This window comes from Piliocolobus tephrosceles, chromosome 8, assembly GCF_002776525.5.
Source record: "Piliocolobus tephrosceles isolate RC106 chromosome 8, ASM277652v3, whole genome shotgun sequence".
Classification (NCBI taxonomy): Eukaryota; Metazoa; Chordata; class Mammalia; order Primates; family Cercopithecidae; genus Piliocolobus; species Piliocolobus tephrosceles.
The window spans coordinates 33,103,355-33,128,240 of NC_045441.1; the positions used below are offsets into that span (position 1 = coordinate 33,103,355).

At 45.6% G+C, this 24,886-nt stretch overlaps 2 protein-coding genes across 12 annotated transcripts in view; one reads left to right on the top strand and one right to left on the bottom strand.

Moving 5' to 3' along the window:
* Window positions 1-1,374: 1,374 nt before the first annotated feature.
* On the bottom strand, window positions 1,375-24,110 carry LOC111552315 (proline-rich receptor-like protein kinase PERK2). 9 transcript variants are annotated; one of them, XM_023226496.1, is made up of 3 exons: window positions 22,790-24,110; window positions 16,864-16,914; window positions 1,375-1,614 (listed from the first exon to the last, which is right to left on the bottom strand). In XM_023226496.1, the coding sequence occupies exons 1-2, from the start codon at window positions 23,713-23,715 to the stop codon at window positions 16,869-16,871; spliced, it is 972 nt and encodes a 323-aa protein (XP_023082264.1). In that variant the 5' UTR covers window positions 23,716-24,110; the 3' UTR covers window positions 1,375-1,614; window positions 16,864-16,868. The 9 variants fall into 9 exon arrangements, 8 of the variants coding, with proteins under 8 accessions (XP_023082264.1, XP_023082261.1, XP_023082265.1 ...); XM_023226493.1 differs by lacking the exon at window positions 16,864-16,914 and adding an exon at window positions 21,528-21,639; XM_023226495.2 differs by lacking the exon at window positions 1,375-1,614 and adding an exon at window positions 2,228-2,348.
* Window positions 22,920-24,886, top strand: part of OGDH (oxoglutarate dehydrogenase) — a 95,254-nt gene continuing 93,287 nt past the window's right edge. For 2 of the 3 annotated variants that reach the window (XM_023226487.2, XM_023226485.2), the window contains exon 1: window positions 22,920-23,073. The gene's annotated coding sequence lies outside the window, so the exon portion shown is untranslated. The remainder of the gene's footprint in view (window positions 23,074-24,886) is intronic. The other variant, XM_023226486.1, reaches the window with a different exon arrangement.

Sequence of the window (24,886 nt, forward strand, 5' to 3'; positions counted from 1 at the left end):
GCTGGCTAGAGGCTTCGTTAGGTTTAGGTGTAATGTTGAGGTTTGGGTTTTTTGGGGTTTTGTTTTGTTTGCAATAATACTTCATGGCTGGCACTGTGTACTTCTATTGAGGCACAAGGCGTGGTTTTCTCTTAGTAATATTGTAATTCATCGCTCAACTTGGGGGTTGTCATCCTGATTATCCATGAAGTTTACTATCAGCCTTTCTTCTAATAGTCTAGCAAACATCAATGATCATTAGACCACTGGTTCTCAACGAGGGTTGATTTTGCCCTGTCCTACTAAAGGAAAATTTGGCAATGTCTGGAGATATTTTGGATTGTTGCAACTGGGTTGGTAAACATTGTATAATTCACAGAGCACACCTCCCCCACCCCATAGCAAAGAATTATCCAGCTTAAAATGTCCGTAGTACCCAGGTTGCGAAATCCTAGTGTAGATTTATGTTCCTTAGGGGTGCAAAGTGGTGATTTCAAATGCTCTCATTCCTCCTGCATTTGTAAGATGAGATTCTTCTACAAAGGTGAGCATTCCCTCATCTCTCTGGTTACTTTGAAATACAATCCATTCAGGATAGCCAGGATGTATGCTTGATTCTTTCCGGGACGGGACGCAGTGTCTCTGCCTATAATCCCAGCACTTTGGGAGGCCAAGACGGGAGGACTGCTTGAGCCCAGGAAATGGCAAGATCCCCATCTTTACAAAATATTTAAAAATTAGACAGGCATGGTGGTGCATGCTTGTAATTCCAGCTACTTAGGAGGCTGAGGCAGGGAAATGGCTGGAACCCAGGAAGTTGAGAATATAGTGAGCCGTGATGGGGCCACAGCACTCTAGCATGGGTGACCTTGCTCAAATAATAATAATGATGGATGGATGCTCCAGCAACCTCTAACTGGGACCAATTGAGGTTCTTTGGGGAGAAGGGGCAGTGCTATCATGAATTGATGGATGTTTAGATATTTGATGTGCATTAATCCATGACAGTCATTGTCCTTTTTTAAATGTTCGGATTGTCTCATCAAATATTTAGTTGCTCCTGTGTCTTTATGGCACAATCCTAGTAGTCCACAATCCTAGTAGTCTTTAGGTCAAGTTTGTCCAACCCGTGGCCCATGCAGCCCAAAACAGATTCATAAACTTTCTAAAAATTATGAGATTTTTTGTGTGTGATTTTTTTTTTTTTAGCTCATCGTCTATGTTAGTGTATTTTATGTGTGGCCCAAGACAATTCTTCCAGTGTGGCCCAGGAAAGCCAAAAGATTGGACACCCTGGACTTCCTTGCTTTCTGTTTTATATATTTACTGCCCTAGAAACAAAATCAACTATTTTTCCAAGGAACCCTAATTCACATTAGTGAGAAATGGTATTTGTATCAGCAAACTTATTTTGTTTCTTTCTTTTTTTTTTTTTTTTTAAGGAGGATGCTGAAATTTGTCTCAACTGAGAGATAATATTAAAGAGATTGTATTCTCCACTGTAGAAAATTTAACTTAGGCAGTCAGGCACAGTGGCTCATGCCAGTAATCCCAGCATTTGGGAGGCCGAGGCAAGAAGATCGCTTGAGTCCAGAAGTTCAAGATCAGTCTGGGCTACATGGTGACACCTCGTCTCTACAAAAAAAAAAAAAAAATTAGCTGGGCGTGGTGGCATGGGTCTGTAGTCCCAACTACTCGGGAGGCTGAGGTGGGAGGATTGCTTGACCCCCCAGGAGGGTGGGGCTGCAGTGAGCTGTGATGGTGCTACCGCACTCCAGCCTGGGCAACAGAGTGAGACCCCATCTCCAAAAAAGAAAGAAAATTTAACTTAGGGAGTCTAATTCCCCAGATGAGAGATTTTTCTGCTCAGAAGCCATGAGGCAATGTTTTGTCTAGACCAGCCACCCCTTCCTTCATTTGTTCAACCAGTATGTGCTGTGCAACCATTTGTGCCAGCCACTGTTCTAATGGGAAAACACAGGTGACCAAAGCAAAAATCCTTGTCTAGGCCAGGCTCAGTGGCTCATGTCTGTAATCCCAGCACTTTGGGTAGATCATCTGAACTCAGAAGTTTGAGACCAGCCTGGACTACATGGTGAAACCCCATCTCTACCAAAAATACAAAAAATTAGCCAGGTATGGTGGCAATCACCTGCAGTTCCAGCTTCTCTGGAGGCTGAGGTGGGAGGATCACTTGACTTCTCTGGAGGCTGAGGTGGGAGGATCACTTGAGCTGGGGAGGCAGAGGTTGCAGTGAACGAGATTGTGCCACTGCACTCTAGGCCTGGGTGACAGAGTGAGGCCCTGTCTCAAAACAACAACAACAACAACAAAAATCTTTGTCTTCATGGTTTTATCTTGATTGTCATCTGCCAAACAAGATAAATAAAGAAATATACAGCATGTCAGATGGAGATAAGTATCAAGAAGAAAAATAAGGTAGGGAAGAAGAAAGTATAGTGGACTTAGGCCAGGCGTGGTGGCTCACACCTGTAATCCCAGCACTTTGGGAGGCCGAGGTAAGCAGATCACGAGGTCAGGAGATGGAGACCATCCTGGCTAACACTGTGAAACCCCGTCTCTACTAAAAAAATACAAAAAAAATTAGCTGGGTATGGCGGTGGGTGCCTGTAGTCCCAGCTACTCGGGAGGCCGGGGCAGGAGAATGGTGTGAACCCGGGAGGTGGAGCTTGCAGTGAGCCGCTCCAGCCTGGGTGACACAGCGAGACTCCATCACACAAAAAAAAGTATAGTGGACTTAATGGTGGACCAGAAGATATGTTCATGTTTGAATCACTGGAACCTGTGAATGTGACTTTACGTGGAAAAAGAGTCTCTGCAGATGTAATTCAGGATTTTGAGACTTGATAATCCTGGATTAACCAGGTGGGCCCTAAATCCAATGACAGGTGTCCTTATAAGAGACACAGAAATACCTCACCTAATAATGGCTATTATTAGAACAACAAAAGCAGAAAATAAATTGTAAAAGAGTGTTAAATAATTAAAAGTAGAACAATCATATAATCCAGCAGTCCCACCTGTTAAGTATTTATCTAAAGGAAGTAAAGTCAGGATCTGGAAAAGATACCTACACTCCCATTTTCATAGCAGCATTATTCACAATAGCCAAGAGGTGGAACCAATGTAAATATACATTGGATCTACCACAAAATGTGGTATATACATACAATGGAGTATTATCAAGCCATAAAAAGGGATGAAATTCTGATCCATGTTACAACATGGATGAAACAACATTATGCTAAGTAGTATAAGTCAGTCACAGAAAGACAACTGCCATACGATTCCATTTAGATGAAGTGTCTAAAGTAGTCAAAATCACAGAAGCAAAAAGCAGAATGGTTACCTGCGGGTCGGAGCTGTTGTCTAATGGGTACAGAGTTTCAGATTAGCAAAACGAAAAAGTTCTAGAGATCTGTTTCATAACAATGTGAATATATTTAACATACTGAACTGCACACCTAAAAATGGTTAACATGGCCAGGCGTGGTGGCTTACACCTATAATCCCAGCACTTTGGGAGGCCAAGGCAGGAGGATTGCTTGAGCTGAGGAGTTTGAGACCAGCCTAGGCAACACAGAGAAACCCTGTCTCTACAAAAAATTTTAAAATTAGCCAAGTGTGGTGGCACGTGCCAGTGGTCCCCAGTTACTTGGGAGACTGAGATGGGAGGATGTCATGAGCCCAGGAGGTTGAGGCTGCAGTAAACTGTGATCGTAACACTGCACTCCAGCCTGGGCAACAGAATCTCAAAAAAAAGAAAAAAAAAAAGTAAAAGAAAAAAAGACAGAAAAGAAGGAGGCACTGTGATCACAGAGGCAGACATTGGAATAATAATGCTGCCATAAGCCAAGGCATGCCTGGAGCCACCAGAAACTGGAAGAGACAGGAAAAAAATCTCTCCCAGAGCCTAGGAAGTACAGCCCTGCCCACTCCTGACTTCAGACTTCTGCCCTCCGTGACTGAGAGAGAATACATGTGTGTTTTGTTTGTTTGTTTGTTTGTTTTTGAGATGGGAGTTTCACTCTTGTTGCCCAGGCTAGAGTACAACGGCACGATCTCGGCTCACTGTAACCTCCGCCTCCCAGGTTTAAATGGTTCTCCTGCCTCAGCCTCCCAAGTAGCTAGGATTACAGGCGCCTGCCACATCGCCCAGCTAATTTTTGTATTTTTAGTAGAGACGGCGTTTCACCATATCAGCCAGGCTGGTCTCGAACTCCTAACCTTGTGATCTGCCCACCTCAGCCTCCCAGAGTGCTGGGACTGGCGTGAGCCACTGCACCTGGCCTTGTTGTTTTAATCTATCATGTTTCTGGAAATTTGCTATGGCAGTCACAGGAAACTAAAATGTAAGGAGTGTTTAGTTGGAGGTGGGGGTGGGTACAATTTTAGATGGAGTGGCAGTAAGGCTCCTGGAGAAGGTGCCAGATGAAAAGCCCCTCAGGAGGCGCAGTCGTGTGTATGCCTGGGGAGAGTAAAGGCTGGAGGCTAATGCATGTCTGGTGAGTCAGGAGGGCAAGGAAGCCAGCAGGGCAGGGGGACAGCATGGGAGAACGTCAGAGGAAAAGAGTCACAGATGGGCTGGCCTTTTAGAACATTTGAAGGACTTTGGCTTTTACCCTGAGCGAGAACTCTTTAGGGGGGTTTTGAGTGAAGAATGACAATCTGAAGTAGATTTCAGAATTATCCTGTCCAGGCAAGAGATGGATCATCCTAACGTAAGGATCATAAGTGGGTAGAGATAATTTTTGCAAATAGCATTTAATCTTTTTGTTTGGTTAGTTTTGTTTTGTTTTTTGAGACAGTCTCGCTGTGTTGCCCAGGCTGAAGTGCAGTGGCACAATCTCAGTTCACTGAAACCTCTGCCTCCGAGGTTCAAGCAATTCTCCTGCTTCAGCCTCCAGAATCGGCGTGCACCACCATGCCCCATTAAATTTTGTATTTTTAGTAGTGACGGTGTTTCAACATGTTGGCCAGGATGGTCTCAAACTCCTGACCTCAAGTGATCTGTCCACGTTGGCTTCCCAAACTGCTGGGATTAAAGGCGTGAGCCACCGTACCCGCCCAATTTGGGTTTTTTTTTTTTTTTTGAGGCGGAGTCTCGCTCAGTTGCCCAGGCTGCAATGCAGTAGTGTGATCTCCACTCACTGCAGACTCGGCCTCTCAAGCGATCCTCCCACCTTAGCCTCCAGAGTAGCTGGAGCTACAGGCACGTGCCACCATGCCCAGCTAATTTTTGTATTTTTTTTGTAAAGATGTGATTTTGCTATGTTGCCCAGAGTGGTCTCAAACTCCTGGGCTCAAGTGATCCACCCACCTTGGCCTCCCAAAATGCTGGGATTACAGGCGCGAGCACCTGTCCTTAATAGCATTTAACCTGATCTAAACAGGTCTTTTATCCCAATTTGCACTTTACAGGAAATTTAGGAGACAGAGGGCAAAGTTAGAGGAAACAATAAAGCAAATCCAGAGTATGGGAAAGTTTGCCTCAGCCCTTCAAAAACTAAAGTCAAGAAGAGAGAGAAGATAAAGAAAGTGGAGGAAATGTACTAGTTTAAGAGACCAAGGCTGGGCGCAGTGGCTCACACCTGTAATCCCAGCACTTTCGGAGGCCCAGGCGGGTGGATCGCTTGAGCCCAGAAGTTCAAGACCAACCTGGGCAACATGGCTAAACCCCATCTCTACAAAAAATACAAAAGTTAAGCCAGGAGTGGTGTTGTGTGACTATAGTCCCAGCTACTCAAGGGGCTGAGGTGGGAGGACTGCTTGAGTCCAAGAGGTAGAGGTTGCAGTAAGCCAAAATTGTGCCATTGCACCCAGCCAGGGTGAAAGAGTGAGACCCTATCTCAAAATAAATAAAGAAATAAAAAGATGCATAATACCTAAAAAGATGTGAACCTTGATTGGGCTTCGGTGTGTTAGACTGTCTGCGAAGACCACTGCTGACAATTCCTCCAATCCCTATAAACACATACTGCTCCTCCCATTGAGGGGTGGAGTCTATTTTCCCTCAACTTGAATTTGGACTGGCCCTGTGGTTTGTTCCGACCAATTCAGTGCAGCAGAAGAGAAGCTATATGACTTCTGGGGCTTAGGCCACAAGAGACCTTGCAGCTTCCATTTTCATTCCCTTGGAACCCAGCTGACAGGAGGTCCAGCCCACCCAATTGGACCAGTCATTGGAATGAAGCCATCTTGGATCCTGCAGTCCCAGTGGAGCTGCTCCAGCCAATACCAAATGGAACGCTGCTGAGCTATCCCTACTGAAACCACACAATGCAGTTATGCAACTGGAAAAAGTCAGGAAGCTCTCGATGAACTGAAAAGCTTTATACGAATAGAAAGATTTCCAGGATATACTGTTCAATTTGTTTTTCTTTCTTTCTTTTTTTCTTTTTTGAGACAGAGTCTTGCTCTGTAGCCCAGGCCCGAGTGCTGTGGCGCCATCTCGGCTCACTGCAACTTCTGCCTTCTGGGTTCAAGTGATTCTCATGCCTCAACCTCCCAAGTAGCTGGGATTACAGGTGTACACCACCGCTCCTGGCTAATTTTTGTATTTTTAGTAGACGGGGGTTTCACCATGTTGGCCAGGCTGGTCTTGAACTCCCAACCTCTGGTGATCCACCCACCTTGGCCTCCCAAAGTGCTGGGATTACAAGTGTGAGCCACTGTACCTGGCCATCAATTTGAAAAGCAGATGCGGAAGAGAATACATAGTAAACTCTCTTTGGTATTTCTACCTTCATGAGAAAACACTGGAGGAATATTTAAGAAACTAATTTAAGTGGTTATAGGAAACCTAAGATTTAGCTCATATACACAAGTAGAGTTATACTGGTTAAAATATAGAAATATTCTTGTCCTGGTCAATAAATGGCCACTACCAAACCCCTGAATTCCCTCCACCTCTGCTCTCACCCTGGGATAAATGATTGCCCCATAATCTAACAAGAGTTAACCCCAGCAGGGAAGGGGTCTGGCAAGCCAACAAAGAATGATATGGATGGTCATGGGGTAGGAGACTTTACAAACAAAACTTTTAAATACACTTTTTATTTCTGAGCCATATGAACATGTCACTTGGTAAAAAGGAATTTGAGGCGAAGTATGGTGACCCATGCCTATAACCCCAGCACTTTGGGAGGCTGAGGCAGAAGGACTGCTTGAAGTCAGGAGTTTGAGGCTGTAATGAACTATGATCATGCCACTGCACTCCAACTTGGATAACCAAGTGAGACCCTGTCTCTAAAAAAATACAAATAATTTAGATAAAAAATTAAAAATCAAAGTCAAAATGAATTTGAGAGTAAAAAAGAGAAAATAATGTGTTGCTTATTTAATAAAATAAAAATCAAAAATTAAGTACTAGAGACCAGGCGCAGTACCTCATGCCTGTAATCCCAGCACTTTGGGAGGCTGAGGTGGATCGCCTGAGCTCAGAAGTTTTGAGACCAGCCTGGGCAACATGGTGAAACCCTGTCTCTACCAAAAATACAAAACTTACCCGTATATGGTAGCATATGCCTGTGGTCTCAGCTACTCGGGAGGCTGAAATGGGAGGGTGGTTTGAGCCTGGGAGGCTGAGGTTGCAGTTAGCCGAGATCACACTGCCGTACTCCAGACTGGATGACAGAATGAGACCCTGTCTCAAAAAGAAAGAAAGGCTGGGCACGGTCTCACACCTGTAATCCCAGCACTTTGGGAGGCCGAGGTGGGCGGATCGCCTGAGGTCTGGAGTTCAAGACCAGCCTGCCCAACATGGCAAAACCTCGTCTCTACTAAAAATGCAAAAAATTAGCCAGGCGTGGTGGCAGGCGCCTATAATCCCAGCAACTTGGGAGACTGAGGCAGGAGAATTGCTTGAACCCAGGAGGTGGAGGTTGCAGCGAGCAGAGATCATGCCACTGCACTCCAGCCTGGGCAACAAGAGCGAAATGCAATCAAAAAACAAAAAAAAGAAAGAGAGAGAGAAGAAAGAGAGAAAGAAAGAAGGAAAGAAGTGCTATTGCCGCTCTGAGTGAAACTTAGTCAAAAAACAAAAAAAAAAAAGAAAGAAAAAGAGAAGAAAGAGACAGAAAGAGAAAGAGAGGAAGGAAGGAAGGAAGGAAGGAAGGAAGGAAGGAAGGAAGGAAGGAAGGAGGAAAGAAGTGCTATTGCCACTCTCTATCACTCTATCACAGTACGATTTTACTTACGGATTTCAAACCATCAATTACTACCTTGTTTGTACATCCTGAAAATGTCAGCTCCGTAATAACATAGATCCTGCCTGTCTGTTGTGTTCACCTCTCTATCCCTAGCACCTAGAACCAAACCAGTATAAATATTTGTTGAATGAGGCTGGGCGTGGTGGCTCATGCCTGTAATCCTAGCACTTTGGGAGGCTGAAGCGGTGAATTGCCTGAGCTCAGGAGTTTGAGACCAGCCTGGGCAACATGGCGAAACCCCATCTCTACTAAAAATACAAAAAATTAGCTGGGCATGGTGGCGGGCTCCTGTAATCCCAGCTACTTGGGAGGCTGAGGTGCAAGAATTGCTTGAACCTAGGAGGCAGAGGTTGCAGTGAGCCAAGATTGTGCCACTTCACTCCAGCCTGAGCAATGGAGTGAAACTCTGTCTCTAAAAGCAAATGAAGAAACAAACAAATATTTGTTGAATAAATATGGAATGTATACTTTAATGAAAAATCATACTGAGCAAAAGTTATGGGATGTAGTAAAGGCAGTGTTCAAAGGGAAATTTACAGTTGTAAATGTCTACATTTAAAGATCATGTGTAAAATTTGTGATAGTGGAAATGAAGAAAGATATCAAATCAATAACCTAAATTTATACCTTGAAGAACTTGAAAAAGAGCCAACTAAACCCCAAACTAGCAAAAAGAAGGACATAATAAAGATTAAAGTAGGGATAAATAAAATAGAGGATAGAAAAACAATAGAGTCAATGAAAGCAAAAGTTGGTTCTTTGAAAAGATTAACAAAATGAACAAACCTCTCCCTATACTAACACAGAAAAAAGAAGACACAAATAACTAAAATCAGAAATGAAAGTGGGGGCATTATTGACCTTACAGAAATAAAAAATATAAGAGAATATTATACAAAATTACATACTGGGGGTGTGATGGCTCACGCCTATAATCCCAGCACTTTGGGAGGCCAAGGCGGGCAGATCACCAGAGGTCAGGAGTTGGAGACCAGCCTGGCCAATGTGGTGAAACCACATCTCTACTAAAAATACAAAAACTAGCCAGGCGTGGTAGCAGGCGCCTGCAATCCCAGGTACTTGGGAGGCTGAGGCAAGAGAATCGCTTGAACCTGGGAGGCGGAGGTGGCAGTGAGACGAGATCGTGCGAGACTCTGGTCTCCAAAATAAAAATAAAAATAAATAAATAAATAAAAATACAAAAATCAGCTAAGTGTGGTGGCACGTACCTGTAATCCCAGCTACTCGGGAGGGTGAGGCAGGAAGATAGCTTGAACCCAGGAAGTAGAGGTTGCAGTAAGCCAAGATCACGCCATTGCACTCTAGCCTGGGCAGCAGAGTGAGACTCCATCTCAAAATAAATAAATAAATAAAAATTAAAAAATTAGCTGGGTGTGGTGGCAAGCACCCGCAATCCCAGCTACTCGGGAGGCTGAGCCAGAAGAATCCCTTGAACCTGGGAGGTGGAGGTTGCAGTGAGCCAAGATCATGCCACTGCACTGCAGCCTGGGTAACAGAGAAAGACTCCATCTCAAAAAAAAAAAAAAAAAAAATTACATACCAACAAGTTCGATTAATTTAGATGAACTGGACAAATTCCTAGAAACATATAAATTACCTAAAGTGACAAAGTCCAGGAATAGTTTCCCTAGTAAATTCTACCAAACACTTAAAGAATAATTAACACCAATCCTTCTTTTTTTTTTTTTTTTTTTTTTTTGAGACGGTGTCTTGCTCTGTCACCCAGGCTGGAGTACAGTGGCACGATCTCAGCTGACTGCAACCTCTGCCTCCTGGGTTCAAGCAATTCTCCTGTCTCGGCCTCCCAAGTAGCTGGGATTATAGACGCCTGCCACCACACCTGGCTATTTTGTATTTTTAGTAGAGATGGGGTTTCACCATATTTTCAGGCTGGTCTCGAACTCCTGACCTCAGGTGATCCACCCTCCTCGACCTCCCAAAGTGCTGGGATTACTGAACCACTTTGCCCGGCCAACACCAATCCTTCTTAAACTCCTCCAGCAAACTGAGGAGCGGGAACATTTCCTTACTCATTCTATGAAGCCAGTATTAACCTAATACTAAAGGCATTTAAAGACATCACAAGAAAACCAATATCTCTTATAATTCTAGATGTAAAAGTCCTTAACAAAATAGCAGCAAACCAAATCCAACAGCATAGTAAGAGGATTATATGTAGCTGGGGGCATGGTGGCTCATGCCTGCATTCCTAGAACTTTGGGATGCCAAAATAGGCAGATCACTTTGAGATCAGGAGTTCAAAACTGGCCTGGGCAACATGGCAAAACCGCATCTCTACAGAAAACACAAAAATGAGCCAGGCATGCTAGCTTGTGCTCAGCTGCTTGGGAAGCTGAGACTAGAGGATTGCTTGAGCTGGGAAGCACAGGTTGCAGTCAGCCAGGATTGCACCACTGCACTCCAGCCTGGGTGACAGAGCAAGGCCCTGTCTCAAGAAAAAAAAAAAAAAAAAAAAACAAGAGGATTATACACCATGACCCAGTGGATTTTAGCCATGAATGCAAGACAGAACCCAGGAAGTAGAGGTTACAGTGAACCAACCTCACAGTGAGCTCTGTGAAGCAGGTCCGCTGTGCACTGGTTACCACTTCAGCCTAATGCCTCTTGAGCTGCACTTTTATACTTTCCTGAATCCAGTGAGGCAGAACACTCTGCCTCACATACACAATCAGTCACATGAAACAGGTTTACTGTTTATAGATAGACAGCAAGGGACAATGGCAGCCTAGATTCAGGTTGAGCCAGTACCCCAAGGTTCAGGAAGGCTGCTTGAGGCAGTTAAGTCTCATCTGTACCTGCGCCACTTGCACCACAGTTGAGAGACCCCAGAAAGTAGTGGGCCAAGGGTTTTATATCCCAGGGACCACAGGACACACTGGGCTAAAGCACTAAAGGACATCCTGTTTCAAGGGGAAACTGGAATACAGCCCAGGCTGTTCCAGCCAATTCCCCCCCGTCTCAGGATGTTGCAGTACCAGCCCATTCTATAGTTACTCTTGAAAACTGTAAGTGAAAAAGTGGGGAGAACTGGATCAGTTCAAGCCCACCCAGAGACCTGTCCTGCAGGTTCAATGTAAGAAAATCAATTCATGGCCAGGCATGGTGGCTCATGCCTGTAACTGTAACTTTGGGAGGCCAAGGCGGGCAGATCACTTGAGCTCAGGAGTTTGAGACCAGCCTGGGCAACAAGGTGAGACCCCGTCTCTACAAAAAATATTTTAAAAATCAGCCGGGTGTGGTGGGGTGTGCCTGTAGTCTCAGCTACTCAGGAGGCTGAGATGGGAGAATCACTTGAGCCTGGGAGGGGGAGGCTCCAGTGAGCCATGATCATGCCACTGCACTCCAGCCTGGAGGACACAGCGAGACCCTGTCCAAAAAGAAAGAAAGAGGAAGAGGGAGGGAAGGGAGGGAGGGAGGGAGGTAGGTGAGAAAAAGACAGAGAGAAAGAAAAGAGGGGAGGGAGGGAAAGGGAGGGGAAGCGGGGCGGGGGGGAAGGGGAGCAGAGGGGAGGGGGAAAGGGAGGGGAGAGGGGAGGGGGAGGGGAAGGGGGGAGGAGGAAGGAAGGGGGGAGGGGGAGGCAGGTGGATCACCTGAAGTCAGGAGTTCGAGGCCAGCCTGACCAACATGGTGAACCCTGTCTCTAATAAAAATACAAAAATTAGCTGGGCGTGGCGGCACACGCCTGTAATCCCAGCTACAGAGGTTGAGGCAGAAGAAACGCTTGAACCTAGGAGGCAGAGGTTGCAGTGAGCCGACATCATGCCATTGCACTCCAGCCTGGGCAACAGAGCAAGACTCCGTCTCAGAAAGAAAACAAAAAAAAATCAATTCATGCTGGCCAGGTGCGGTGGTGCACGCCAGTTATTCCAGCACTTTGGGAGGCCAAGGCAGGGAGTGGGGGGGGATCACTTGAAGTCAGGAGTTCAAAACCAGCCTGGGCAACGTAGCAAGATACTGTGTCTACTAAAAAAAAAAAAAAGAAAAAAAAAGCCAGGCACAGTGGCTCACGCCTGTAATCCCAGCACTTTGGGAGGCCGAGACAGGCAGATTACCCGAGGTCAGGAGTTCAAGACCAGCCTGGCTAAGACGGTAAAACCCTGTCTTACTACAAATACAAAAATCGGCCGGGCGTGGTGGCAGGTGCCTGTGATTCCAGCTACTCAGGAGGCTGAGGCAGAGAATTGCTTGAACCCGGGAGGCAGTGGTTGCAGTGAGCTGAGATCATGCCACTGCACTCCAGCCTGGGCAACAGAGCTAGACTGTCTCAAAAAAAAAAAAAAAAAAAAAAATTTTGAGACAGCGTCTCACTGTGTCACCCAGGATTGAGTATAGTGGCATGATCATGGCTCATTGCAGCCTCGACCCCCAGCCTCTGGTGATCCTCCCATTTCAGCATCCCAAACAGCCGGTACTACAGGTGTGTGCTACCAGGCCTGGCTAATTTTTATAATTTTTTGTAAAGATGGGGTTTCACCATATTGCCTAAGCTGGTCTCAAACTCCTGAGCTCAAGAGATCTACCTACCTCAGTCTTCCAGAGTGTCAGAATTATAGGCATCCGCCACTGTACCCAGCCTAAATTTTTTTTTTTTTAGGAGGCCAGGCCCAGTGGCTCATGCCTGTAGTCCCAGCACTTTGGGAGGCCGAGGCAGGTGGATCACCTGAGGTCAGAAGTCCAAGACCAGCCTGGCCAACACGGTGAAACCCCTCTACTAAAAATGCAAAAGTTAGCCAGGTGTGGTATTGGGCGCCTGTAATCCCAGCAATTCAAGAGGCTAAGGCAGAAGAATCCCTTGAACCCAGGAGGCGAAGGTTGCAGTGAGCCGTGACTGTGCCACTGCACTCTAGCCTGGGTGACAAGAACAAAACTCCGTCTCAAAAAAAAAAAAATCCGGGAAGGGCACAGCATTAGGATAAACAGCTAATGCATGTGGGGCTTAATACCTAGGTGATGGGTTGATAGGTGCAGGAAACTACCATGGCACACGTCTAACTATGTAACAAATCTGCATGTCCTGTACATGTATCCCGGAACTTAAAATAAATTAAGGCTGGGCGCCGTGACTCACGCCTGTAATCTCAGCACTTTGGGAAGCCAAGACGGGTGGATCATCTTGAGGTCAGGAGTTCCAGACCAGCCTGGCCAACATGGTGAAACCCCATCTCTACTAAAAGTACAAAAAAAATTAACCAGGCATGGTGGCAGGTGCCCACAATCCCAGCTACTCAGGAAGCTGAAGTAGGAGAATCACTTGAACCTGGGAAGTGAAGATTGCAGTGAGCTGAGATTGTGCCACTGCACTGCAGCCTGGGTGACAGAGCGAGACTCCATCTCAAAAAAAGAAAAATAAAATGTTTAATTTTTTTTTTTAAAAAAAGGAAATCAATTAATGTGATATATCACAGGAATAGAAGGGAGAAAAAACACGATTATCTCAAGTAATGAAGAAAAAGCATTTGACAAAATCCAATGCCCTTTCATGACAAAAAGAAAACATTCAGAAAACTAGGAATAGGAGGAAACTTCCTTAACATGTTAAACGGCATCTACGAAAATCCCAGAGCAAACATCACACTCAACAGTGAAAGGCTGAAAGCTTTCCCCTGATTGTTCCACCAATTAGGAACAAGACAAGGACTCCCACTTTCACCACTGCTATTCAAATTGTACTGGCTGCTCTGGCCAGGGCAATTAGATGAGAAACAGAAACCAAAGGCATCCTAACAGGAAAGGAGGAAGGAAAACTATTTCTATTGACAGATGACTAAATCCTACATATAGAAAATCTCAAAGAATCCACAAGAAGGCTACAAGAGCTAATTAACAATATCAGAAAGTCACAGGACACAATATCAACACTCAAAAATCTATATGCCAGTAATGAACAACCAGAAAAGGAAATTAAGGCCAGGCACGGTGGCTCACACCTGTAATTCCAGCACTTGGGAGGCCAAGGCAGATGGATTGGTTGAACCCAGAAGTTCAAGAATAGTCTGGGCAACATGGAGAAACCCCATCTCCACTAAAAATAGAAAATATAGCTGGCCGTGGTGGTATGCACCTATAGTCCCAGCTACTCAGCTACTCAGGAGGTTGAGGTGAGAGGATCACCTGATCCTGGGATGCAGAGGTTGCAGTGAGCTGAGATTGCATCAGGCCACTGCACACTCCAGCCTGGGCCACAGAACAAGACACTGTCTCAAAAAAAAAAAAAAAAGAAAGAAAGAAAAAAGAAAAAAAAAGAAAAGGAAATTAAGAGAACAATTCCACTTACACATGTATTGGAAAATATAAAGTATCTAGGAATAAATTTAACCAAGGAGGTGAAAGACATATACATTGAAAACTATAAAACATTGCTGAAAGAAATTAAAGACAATCTAAATAAATGGAAAGACATCCTGTATTCATGGACTGGAAGATTTAGTATTGTTAAGATGTCAGTAGTACCCAGTGATTTACAGATTCAATACAATCCCAACCTATCAAGGTCTCAACAGCTGGCCAGGCATGGCAGCTCATACCTGTAATCCCATCACTAGAAGGCTGAAGCAACAGGATTGCTTAACAGGAAGTTGAAATCAGCCTAAGCAACATACTGAAACCTTGTCTCTACAGAAAATTTTAAAAGTACCTGGGTGCGGTGGCACACACCTGTAGTCCCAGCTACTCAAGAGGCTGAGGCAAGAGAATCCCTTGAGCCCAGGAGTTCAAGGCTGCAATGAGCTATGGTCCTATGATCATGCTACTGTACTCCAGCCTGGGTGACAGAGAGAAACCTGCTCTCTAAAAACAAACAAAAAACCCAACAGCCTTTTTTGCAGAAATGGAAAAGCAAATTCTTAAAATCATATGAAATTGTAAGGGGTCTTGAGTAGACAAAACGATCTTGGAAAAGAACAAAGCTGAAGAACTGACATTTCCTGATCCCAAAACTTACTACAAAGGTACAGTAATCAAAACAGTGTGGTACTTAGAATACACAGATTTTCCTAAAAACAAACAGCATGGTACTGGCATAAGGATAGACATACAGACCAATGGAATCAAAGTGAGAGTTCAGAAACAAACCCAGGGCTTGCTTCAGCAGCACATATACTAAAAGTGGAACAATACAGAAATAAACCCAACATCTATGGTCAACTGATTTTCAAAAAGTGTGCCAACTTCATTCAATGGAAAAAGAATAGTCTTTTAAACAAATGGTGCTGAAACAATTGGAGTCCTACGTGTAAAAGAATGAAGTTGGTCTGGGTGTGGTGGTTCACACCTGTCATCCCAGTGCTTTGGGAGGCTAAGGCAGGAGGACTGCTTGAACCCAGAAGTTTGAGACCAGACTGGGCAACATAATGAGACCCTTGTCTCAAATAAAATAAAATAAAATAATAAAATATAGAATAAAATAAAATAGCCACATGTGGTGGCATGCATCTGTATTACTAGCTACTTAGGAGGCTGAGGTAGGAGGATCACCTGAGCCCAGTTCAAGGCTGTAGTCAGTTATGATTATGCCACTGTACTCCAGCCTGGATGACAGGGAGAGACCCTGTCTCAGAAAAAAAAAAAAAATGAAGTTGGATCCCTACTGCACAGTCACATAGAAAAATTAACTCAAAATAGGTAGACAATCTAAATATGAGCTAAAACCATAACCTCATAGAAGAAACATAAGGGTAAATCTTCACAACCTTAGATTTGGCAATGGATTCTTAGATATGACATAAGCAACATCAAAATTAAAAACTTTCGGCCAGGCGTGGTGGCTCACGCCTATAATCCCAGCACTCTGAAAGGCCGAGGCGGGCGGATCATGAGGTCAGGAGATCGAGACCATTCTGGCCAACACGGTGAAACCCGGTCTCTACTAAAAATACAAAAAAGGAGATCGAGACCATTCTGGCCAACACGGTGAAACCCGGTCTCTACTAAAAATACAAAAAATTAGCCGGGCGTGGTGGCAGGCGCCTGTAGTCCCAGCTACTCGGAAGGCTGAGGCAGGAGAATGGTGTGAACCCAGGAGGCGGAGCTTGCAGTGAGCCTAGATCGTGCCACTGCACTCCAGCCTGGGCAACAGAGCCAGACTCTGTCTCAAAAAAAAAAAAAAAAAAATTAAAAACTTTCAACCTTTTGTGAGTGGTGGCTAGCACTAAGAGAAGCCAGGAAGGCCTGGGGCACATGTCAAGAACACAAGGTGGTGGGGTGTTGCCTGACCACCCCCAAAAGCTGCACACCAACCCTCTACCCCATGCGAATCTTTGAGCCTCTGGCACTCTGTATCTTAGCTGAAGAAGTCTTAGTGGAAACTGTCTCCAGTGGGTAGGTGATGGAGAACCCTCCCTCTTCAGGTGAAGAGTTTGGGCATCTGGCTGCACTATCCTCCAAGTGGCATCCAAAACCTGCACTGGGAACATGGGTCCTGACCTGGTGGACACCACCACCTGGTGACAGAGTACCGGGTGCATTCCATTCAGATGAGGAAGATGAAGGAGACTGCATCAGAAAGTGCCATCAGTCAGCGATCAATTCCACCACTTCACCCTCAAGTTCCTTCTGCCCCACTAGTCCTGCCATTAGAGCATGAGCCACACTTTGCTAACAAGAGACCCAATACCTTCTCTAGGTGCAGAGTCCTCTCCACCTCCAAGACAGTCCAGATAAACTCCTTAGGAACAACAACGAAAAAAAATTAAAAACTTTTGTTCATCAAAGGACATCGTCAAGAGATAAAGACAGGCCCGGCACATTTGAGAGGCTGACGTGGGAGGATCTCTTGAGGCCAGGAGTACAAGACCAGCCAGGGCAACAAAGCAAAACCCCGTCTCTACAAAAAATAACAATATTGGCCGGGTGCAGTGGCTCATGCCTATAATCCCAATACCTTGGGAGGCTGAGGCGGGTGGGAGGTCAAGAGATCGAGACCAACCTGGCCAACATGGTGAAACACCGTCTCTACTAAAAACACAAAATGTAGCTGGGTGTGGTGGTGCATGCCTGCAGTCCCAGCTACTCAGGAGGCTGAGGCAGGAGAATCGCTTGAACCCAGGAGGCGGAGGTTGCAGTAAGCCAAGATCACACCACTGCACTCCAGCCTGGTGACAGAACGAGACTCTGTCTCAAAATAAATAAATAAATAAAATAACAATATTAGCTGGACGTGGTGGTGTGCACCTGTAGTATGGTCCCAGCTACTCAGGAGGCTGAGGCAAGAGGATCACTTGAGCCTAGGAGATCAAGGCTGCAGTGAGCCATGATCACACACCACTGTACTCCAGCCTAGGTAACAGAGTAAGACCCTGTCTCAAAACAAGCAAACAAACAAACAAAAAAGAAATGAAAACCTACAAAATGGGAGAAAATATCTGCAAATCATATATCTGATTAGATTTAATATCCAGAATATATAAAGTACTTCTATAACTCAATAATAAGAAAACCCAATTTAAAAATGGGCAAATGACTCAGATGGACAGCTCTCCAAAGAAAATATACAAATAGACAAGCAGCACATGAAAATACGCTCAACATCATTAGCCATTAGGGAAATGCAAATCAAAACCACAATGAGCCATGGATGGTGGCCCACACTTGCAGTCCCAGCCCAGGAGTTCAAGGCTGCAGTGACCTCTGATTGTGCTCATGCACTCCAGACTGGGTGGCAGAGTGGGCCTCTACCTCTAAAAAATAATAATTTCTAAACCACAATGAGATACCAACTCATACCTATTTATTATAGTTGGCTGTAACAAATTTTTTTTTAGAGATGGGGCCTTGCTATGTTGCCCAGCTGATCTGAAACTCCTGGCCTCAAGCAATCCTCCTGACTCAGCCTCCTAAAGTGGTGGGATTATAGGCATGAGCCATTACACCTCACCAAATATTTTCTTTGGGGAGTGGGGAAGTGGGAGAACAGGGTCTTGCTCTGTGCCCAGGCTAGAGTTCTGTGGCATGATCATAGCTCACTGCAACCTCAAGCTCCTGGGCTCAAGCAATCCTACTGTCCCAGCATTCCAAATAGGCAGGACCACAGGCATGTGTCACCACTCCCAATTTTTTCTTTTTTTCTGTAGAGACAAAGTCTCGTTGTGTTGCTGAGGCTGATAATCCTCCTAATTTGGCTTCTTAAAGTGCTAGGATTACAGTAGTGAGGCACCATGACTGACCGATAATAATTTTTTAAAAAGTAGAGACAGTAAAAAAAAAAATAGAGACACACCTGTAATCTCAACACTATGGGAGGCTGAGGCAGCAGGATCACTTGAGGCCAGGACTTCGAGACCAGCTTGGGCAACACAGCAAGACCCTGTCTCTACAAAACATAGAAAAAATTAGCCTAGCATGGTGGTGCGTGCCGGTTGTCCCAGCTACTCAGGAGCGTGAGCTGAGAGGATTGCTTTAAGCCCCGGAGGCTGAGGCTGCAGTGAGCTGTGATTGCACCACTGCACTACAAACTGACAGCTTGTCTCAAAAACAAACAAACAAACAAAAAAGGTGTGGTCACTGTGGGAATTTATCACTTCCTGAAAAAGCTAGACGGAATTCCCATATAACCCAGCAATTACACTCCCAGGTATACAGGCAAAATAATTATAAACAGGTGTAACCACAGAACCAGTTCAATCTGGTTCATTTTTTTTTTTTTTTCCAAGATGGAGTTTTATTCTTGCCCAGGTTGGAGTGCAAAGACGCCGTTATGGCTCACTGCAACCTCCAGCTCCCGAGTTCAAGCGATTTTCCTGCCTCAGCCTCCCAAGTAGCTGGGATTACAGGCACCCACCACCATGCCTGGCTAATTTTTGTGTGTTTTTAGTAGAGATGGGGTGTCACCCTGTTGGCCAGGCTTGTCTTGAACTCCTGACCTCGGGTGATCCACCCACCTCAGTCTCCCAAAGTGCTGGGATTACAAGTGTGAGCCACCGCGCCCAGCCTGGTTCAACTTTTATCAGTAACAAAATGATGAGTTGTTTTTCAGTTATAATAGATTCCCAGGCTGCAAGTCATGTAACCTGAGCATGCCCAGATGAACCAAGCGTGCCTGATAACTGACCCTGGTGTTGGTGGGAACACAAAAGTCAACCATAGGCAGGACTTAAGCACTCAAATGGAGAAATGGACACCAAATCAGGAAGCATGGGGCACCCTGTTTTGCTGCAATATGAACTCAAAGATCCAGCATTGCCTCTTTGCATGACCCAAACAGATCACGCCTTGTTGTATTTTCCCATCTCCCTCATAGTTGCTCTCTGCCTATAAAACCTGCCCCCAGATTCCATCTCGGGGAGACAAATTTGAGTGTTGCCTCTGGTTTCCCTGCTGGTCGACCTTACAAAAAAGCCTTTTCTCAAAAGCTGATGACATAGTATTGGCTTCTATGTGTGTCCAGCAGTGAGCCCATTGCTTGGTAACACAATTGGCTCAAATATTTATAAGCCAATGTTCATTGCAATATTATTCAAAATAGCAACAAAGCAGAAATAACCCAAGTGTTCATAAACAGATGAATGAACAAAATGTGGTATATACATACAATGGAATATTATTCAGCCATAAAAAGAAATGAAGTTCTGGCCAGGTGTGATGGCTCACGCCTCTAATCCCAGCACTTTGGGAAGTCGAGGTGGGTGGATCACTTGAGGTCAGGAGTTCAAGACCAGCCTGGCCAACATGGTGAAACCCAATTGCTACTAAAAATACAAAAAATTAGCTGGGTGTGGTGGCAGGCGCCTATAATCCCAGTTACTGGGAGGCTGAGGCAGGAGAATTGCTTGAACCTAGGAGGCAGAGGTTGCAGTGAGCTGAGATGGCACACTGCACTCCAGCCTGGGCAACAAGAACAAAACACCATCTCAAAATAAATAAATAAATAAAATAAAGAAAAAGAAAAAAATATTAGCCAGGCATGGTGGAACGTGCCTGTTGTCCCAGCTACTTGGGAGGCCAAGGCATCAGAATTACTTGAAACTGGGTGGCGGAGGCTGCAGTGAGCTGAGATGGCGCCACTGTCCTCCAGCCTGAAACCGAGGGAGATCCTGTCTCAAAAATAAAAATTATAAAATAAAATAAAATAACATAAAATAAAATAAAATAAAATAAAAAGAAATGAAGTTCTGACCAATGCTACAACTTGGATAAACTTTGACAACCCCATGCTCAATGAAATAAGGTGGACACAAAAAGACATATATGGTATGATTCCACTGACATAAGGTAACTGAGTAATCAAATGTATAGAGACCATATAATAGAGGTTACCAAAGGAGAGAAGGACAGGAGGAGAGGGGGAAATAGGAAGTTATTGCTTAATGGTTACAGAGTTTCTGTTTCAGGTGATGAAAAAGTTTTGGAAATAGAGTGATGATGGTTGCACAATATTGTGAATGTAATTAATGCCACTGAATTATACACCTAAAAATGGTTAAAATGGCATTAAAAAAAATACAGTATGTTGCTCTCTGGTCCAGGCTGGAGTGCAATGGTACAATCATAGCTCACTGCAGCCTCAATCTCTCAGGCTGAAGAGATCCTCCTCCTGCCTCAGCCTCCCACAATTAGCTGAGACTACAGGTGAGTGCCACTACACCTGGCTAATTTTCTTGATTTTTTTTTTTTAGTAGAAATGAGATCTTGCTCTGTTCCCCGGGCTGATCTGGAACTCCTGAGCTCAAGTGATCATCCTGCCTCCACCTCCCAAAGTGCTGGGATTACAAGTGTGAGTCATTGCACCCAGCTGCAAATTTTTAGTACATACATTTTTACCGTATTAAAAAAAAAAAAGGAAAAAAGAATACTGAAGTTTTTACCCTGGTCTCTTCACCTTCTTCCAGTCTCTAGATCCTTGTCACATACATTAGCCTAACTTTGTTCTATCATAAGCACTTATACGCCCCCTTTTTGGGTGTGTTTGTTTTTTGAGACGGAGTTTCTCGCTCTTGTTGCCCAGGTTGGAGTACAATGGCAGGATCTCAGCTCACTGCAATCTCCACCTCCCAGGTTCTAGCACTCTCCTGCCTCAGCCTCCTGAGTAGCTGGGATTACCAGCTACTGCGCCACCACGCCCAGCTAATTTTTGTATTTTTAGTAGAGATGGGGTTTCACCATGTTGGTCAGGCTGATCTCGAACTCCCGACCTTAGGTGATCCGCCCGTCTCCGCCTCCCAAAGTGCTGGGATTACAGGTATGAGCCACCACGCCCGGCCTATACTCCCCATTTAAAACACAAAAAAACACCTCTTTGACTTTTCCCTTTTATAAGTCACTTTAAGTCTATATCATACCCACCTGTGGGTGGCATAGCCTTGGTCTGAATACTGGCCCAATTGAGATATCTGTGTTCTCTATGGGACTATCGTGCTTGATGGATCGCTGTTCCTCGTCACCCCAATATCTGCTGCTGTGTGCCACATGACAAAATCCTTGTCTTTAAGTAGTTATCTTCTTGGGAAAATATATTCAGGAGAACATTCAAGACAGTCTGGAACAGCGTTTCCCTAATGTCAGTCATTTAGATGCTGCCTTCCTATACTAGTATCTACAATGGTTAACATCTTCTTTAAATAGAACCATTTATTAGAAAAAATTTTTAATGTAAATAAGAAAACCAGTATTACTTGCCACAAATAACAAAGATAAACTGTCCAAAATCATGAATACAAAGCAGTTTAAGGTCTAGCTTTATATATTATTGCCCACTGAAAGTTTTGAGCCTAAAGTCTGATCTCTGTCTAAAAGGGGAAGAAGAAAAAGTGAGGTTAAAGATATGAATATGAAATGAGGTTTTCTCCTGGCTGTAAGACTGAACAAGTGCAAGGGACTTTCTCAATATGTGAGTGAATATAATTTGCCATATTATTTAATCAATTCTGAGATATTTTTCCCCAAATTTTATTATTATTATTTTGAGACTGATTCTCACTCTGTCGCCCAGGCTGGAATACAGTGACGCGATCTCGGCTCACTGTAACTTCTCTCTCCCGGGTTCAAGCTATTCTCCTGCCTCAGCCTCCCGAGTTGCTAGCATTACAGGCGCCCGCCACCACGCCTGGCCTTTTAAAATTTTTGGTAGAGACTGGGTTTCGCCCTGTTGGCCAGGCTGGTCTCGAACTCCTGACCTCAAGTGATCCGCCCGCTTCGGCCTCCCAAAGTGCTGGGATTACAGGCTTAAGCCACCGCGCCCGGCCTTTCCCCAAATTTTAATACTTAAAAATAGGGAACATCTTACAATCAACAGGTTGTGACAGGTTAATTGGCCGCGTTTTATCTTTGATAGGTAGCTCTAAAGTCAAGACAACTTGGGCACGATCCCGGGCAAGATTCCAGCACTGCCTATTGTCATTTGTAGACCGGAGACAGGAATACCTATCTCACAGGCTGTTACACAAGAGCGCCGGTGAAGCGCTTGTCACAAACCCTGACCCAGGACAATCTCAAAAACGGAGATTCTGTTATTTAAGTCGTTTATTTTTGTGCGCTAAGTTTCACATCAACCCAACTGTCTCTTGATAGGTTCCTACTAGGCACTAGAGATATGTTTTAGAAATTACTTATGATCGTAGAAGCCGCTGGAAGTCCATAGACTCAAACTCATCGCTCTGGCGGAGCAAACAGCTGGGCTCCCGCCGGCCCAAGCTCCCGCAACTGCGTAGTCGGCGCGGTGACGTCCGGCGCGCCTCTGTGACGTCACGAATCGGTTCACTGTAAGAGGGGAGGGCCTTCTTCTCCAGGGGAGGGCTACGTGTTGACGCCATACGCCAGGGCGGGGCCGAGAGTTTAGAGCCCCGGAGTGGGGTGTCGGCGCCTCATTCGGGTGGAGCTGAGCCGGAGACAGGTAACCTTGCGCTGTCGCTGCGCCCGTCCCAGTGCCGGGTAGCGCGGCGCTTGGCGGCCCGGGGTTGGAGATAGCGGGAAAGGGCGAGGCCGCCGCGCCCTTGGTGCTGCGGGTGCCGCGGTGACAGGGGAGTGGAGCTGGATGGAGTGGGGCTGACGGAGGGTGGTAGGAGGGACGGGACCTGATAGATGGCCGTGGTAGCCAATGGCGCCGTGGGGCCCGCCCGGCGGGCGGAGATTGGCGGGTACGAGCGCGCTCCGAGGTCGCGCGGGGCGCGGAGCGACGCGCCATTGGCGGTCGTAGAGTGAGGGGCGGGCGCGGCGGCGGATGTGAGGGAGAGGGCGGTGCGTCCGCAAGGGTGACCCCCAAGGTCGCCGCGGGCGTCACGTGGGCAGGCAGCTCACTGGCGGCGTCCTTCCCGACCGGGACGCACTCTCCTTCCCGCCTGTGAGGACCGCGTCGCTTTGTCCGAAAGACAGTGTGGCCTGCTCGAGTCGCGTCGGAGCATCTAGCCTTGGGGTGGCCCTGGGTGGGACTGCCTGTTTGGATTACGGCGCAGACCTTGGTCCCGCCCCCACACCTGCTGCCCAAAGTTGGGACGAACAGATTGACTGAGATGAAGCTTATTTTCCGTAGAAACATCTTTCAAGCACCATTTTCCCTCGAAAATGTATCAGACATTGGATATGAGTTTTAACCTATTGAGATTTAATAGAAAACTTGCCGTGCCCTCGCCCTGACCCGGGTGCGTCCCACCTGCCATCCCCTTCCCTTTGCCCAGAATATAGGACTTCGTGTTAGGATTTCCTTGTGCCTTGTCTTGCAGTCCGTACCCTGAGTCTGATTTCCAGGTACACTGCTCTGAACAGCTGGGTTTAGGATGGGTAGCATAGGATAAAGCCTTTTTTTTTATAAGGCAGCATTAGTTGCAACAAACTGTGCTTTGCCGTGTAGACCTAGGAGAGTATATAACACTATTGTAGTTTTGTAAATTAGCTGAGGACTGGATCTTGGAAAGTTGAATAAAGGTCACTGTATGCTCATTTTTTGTTGTTGTTGTCTTGTTTTGTTTGAGATGGAGTCTCTGTCGCCCAGGCTGGAGTGCTGTAGCGCGATCTCGGCTCACTGCAACCTCTGCCCTCCTGGATTCAAGTGATTCTCCTGCCTCAGCCTGCCGAGTAGCTGGTATTACAGGCACGCGCCTGGCAAATTTTTGTATTTTTAGTAGAGATGGATTTTCACCACCTTGGCTAGGTTGTTCTCGAACTCCTGACCTTAGGTGATCCACCTGCCTTGGCCTCCCAAAGTGCTGGGATTACAGGCGTGAGCCACTGCATCCAGCCCCTCATTTTTTTTTTTAAGCACACTTTTCACATTTCAGTTACTTTTTCCGTTTAAATAACATCTTTATTGAGATAAAATTCACATACCATGCAATTCACCCATTTGACGTGCACAATTTCGGCCAGTCGTGGTGGGTCATGTTTGTAATCCCAGCACTTTGGGAGACTGTGGAAGGAATATCGATTGAGCTCAAGAGTTCAAGGAGACCAGCCTTAGCAACCAAAGTGATACCCTGCGTCTACAAAAAATAAAATTCTCAGGGTATGGTGGCATATACTGCATATACCTGTAGTTCCAACTACTCAGGAGGCTGAGGTTGGAGGATGGCATGAGCTGGGGGAGGTCCAAGCTTCGGTGAGCCATTATTGCACCACTACACTCCAGCCTGGGTGACACAGTGAGATCCTGTCTTTAAAAAAAAAAAAAAAAAACGGGTGCAGTGGCTCACACCTATAATCCCAGCACTTTG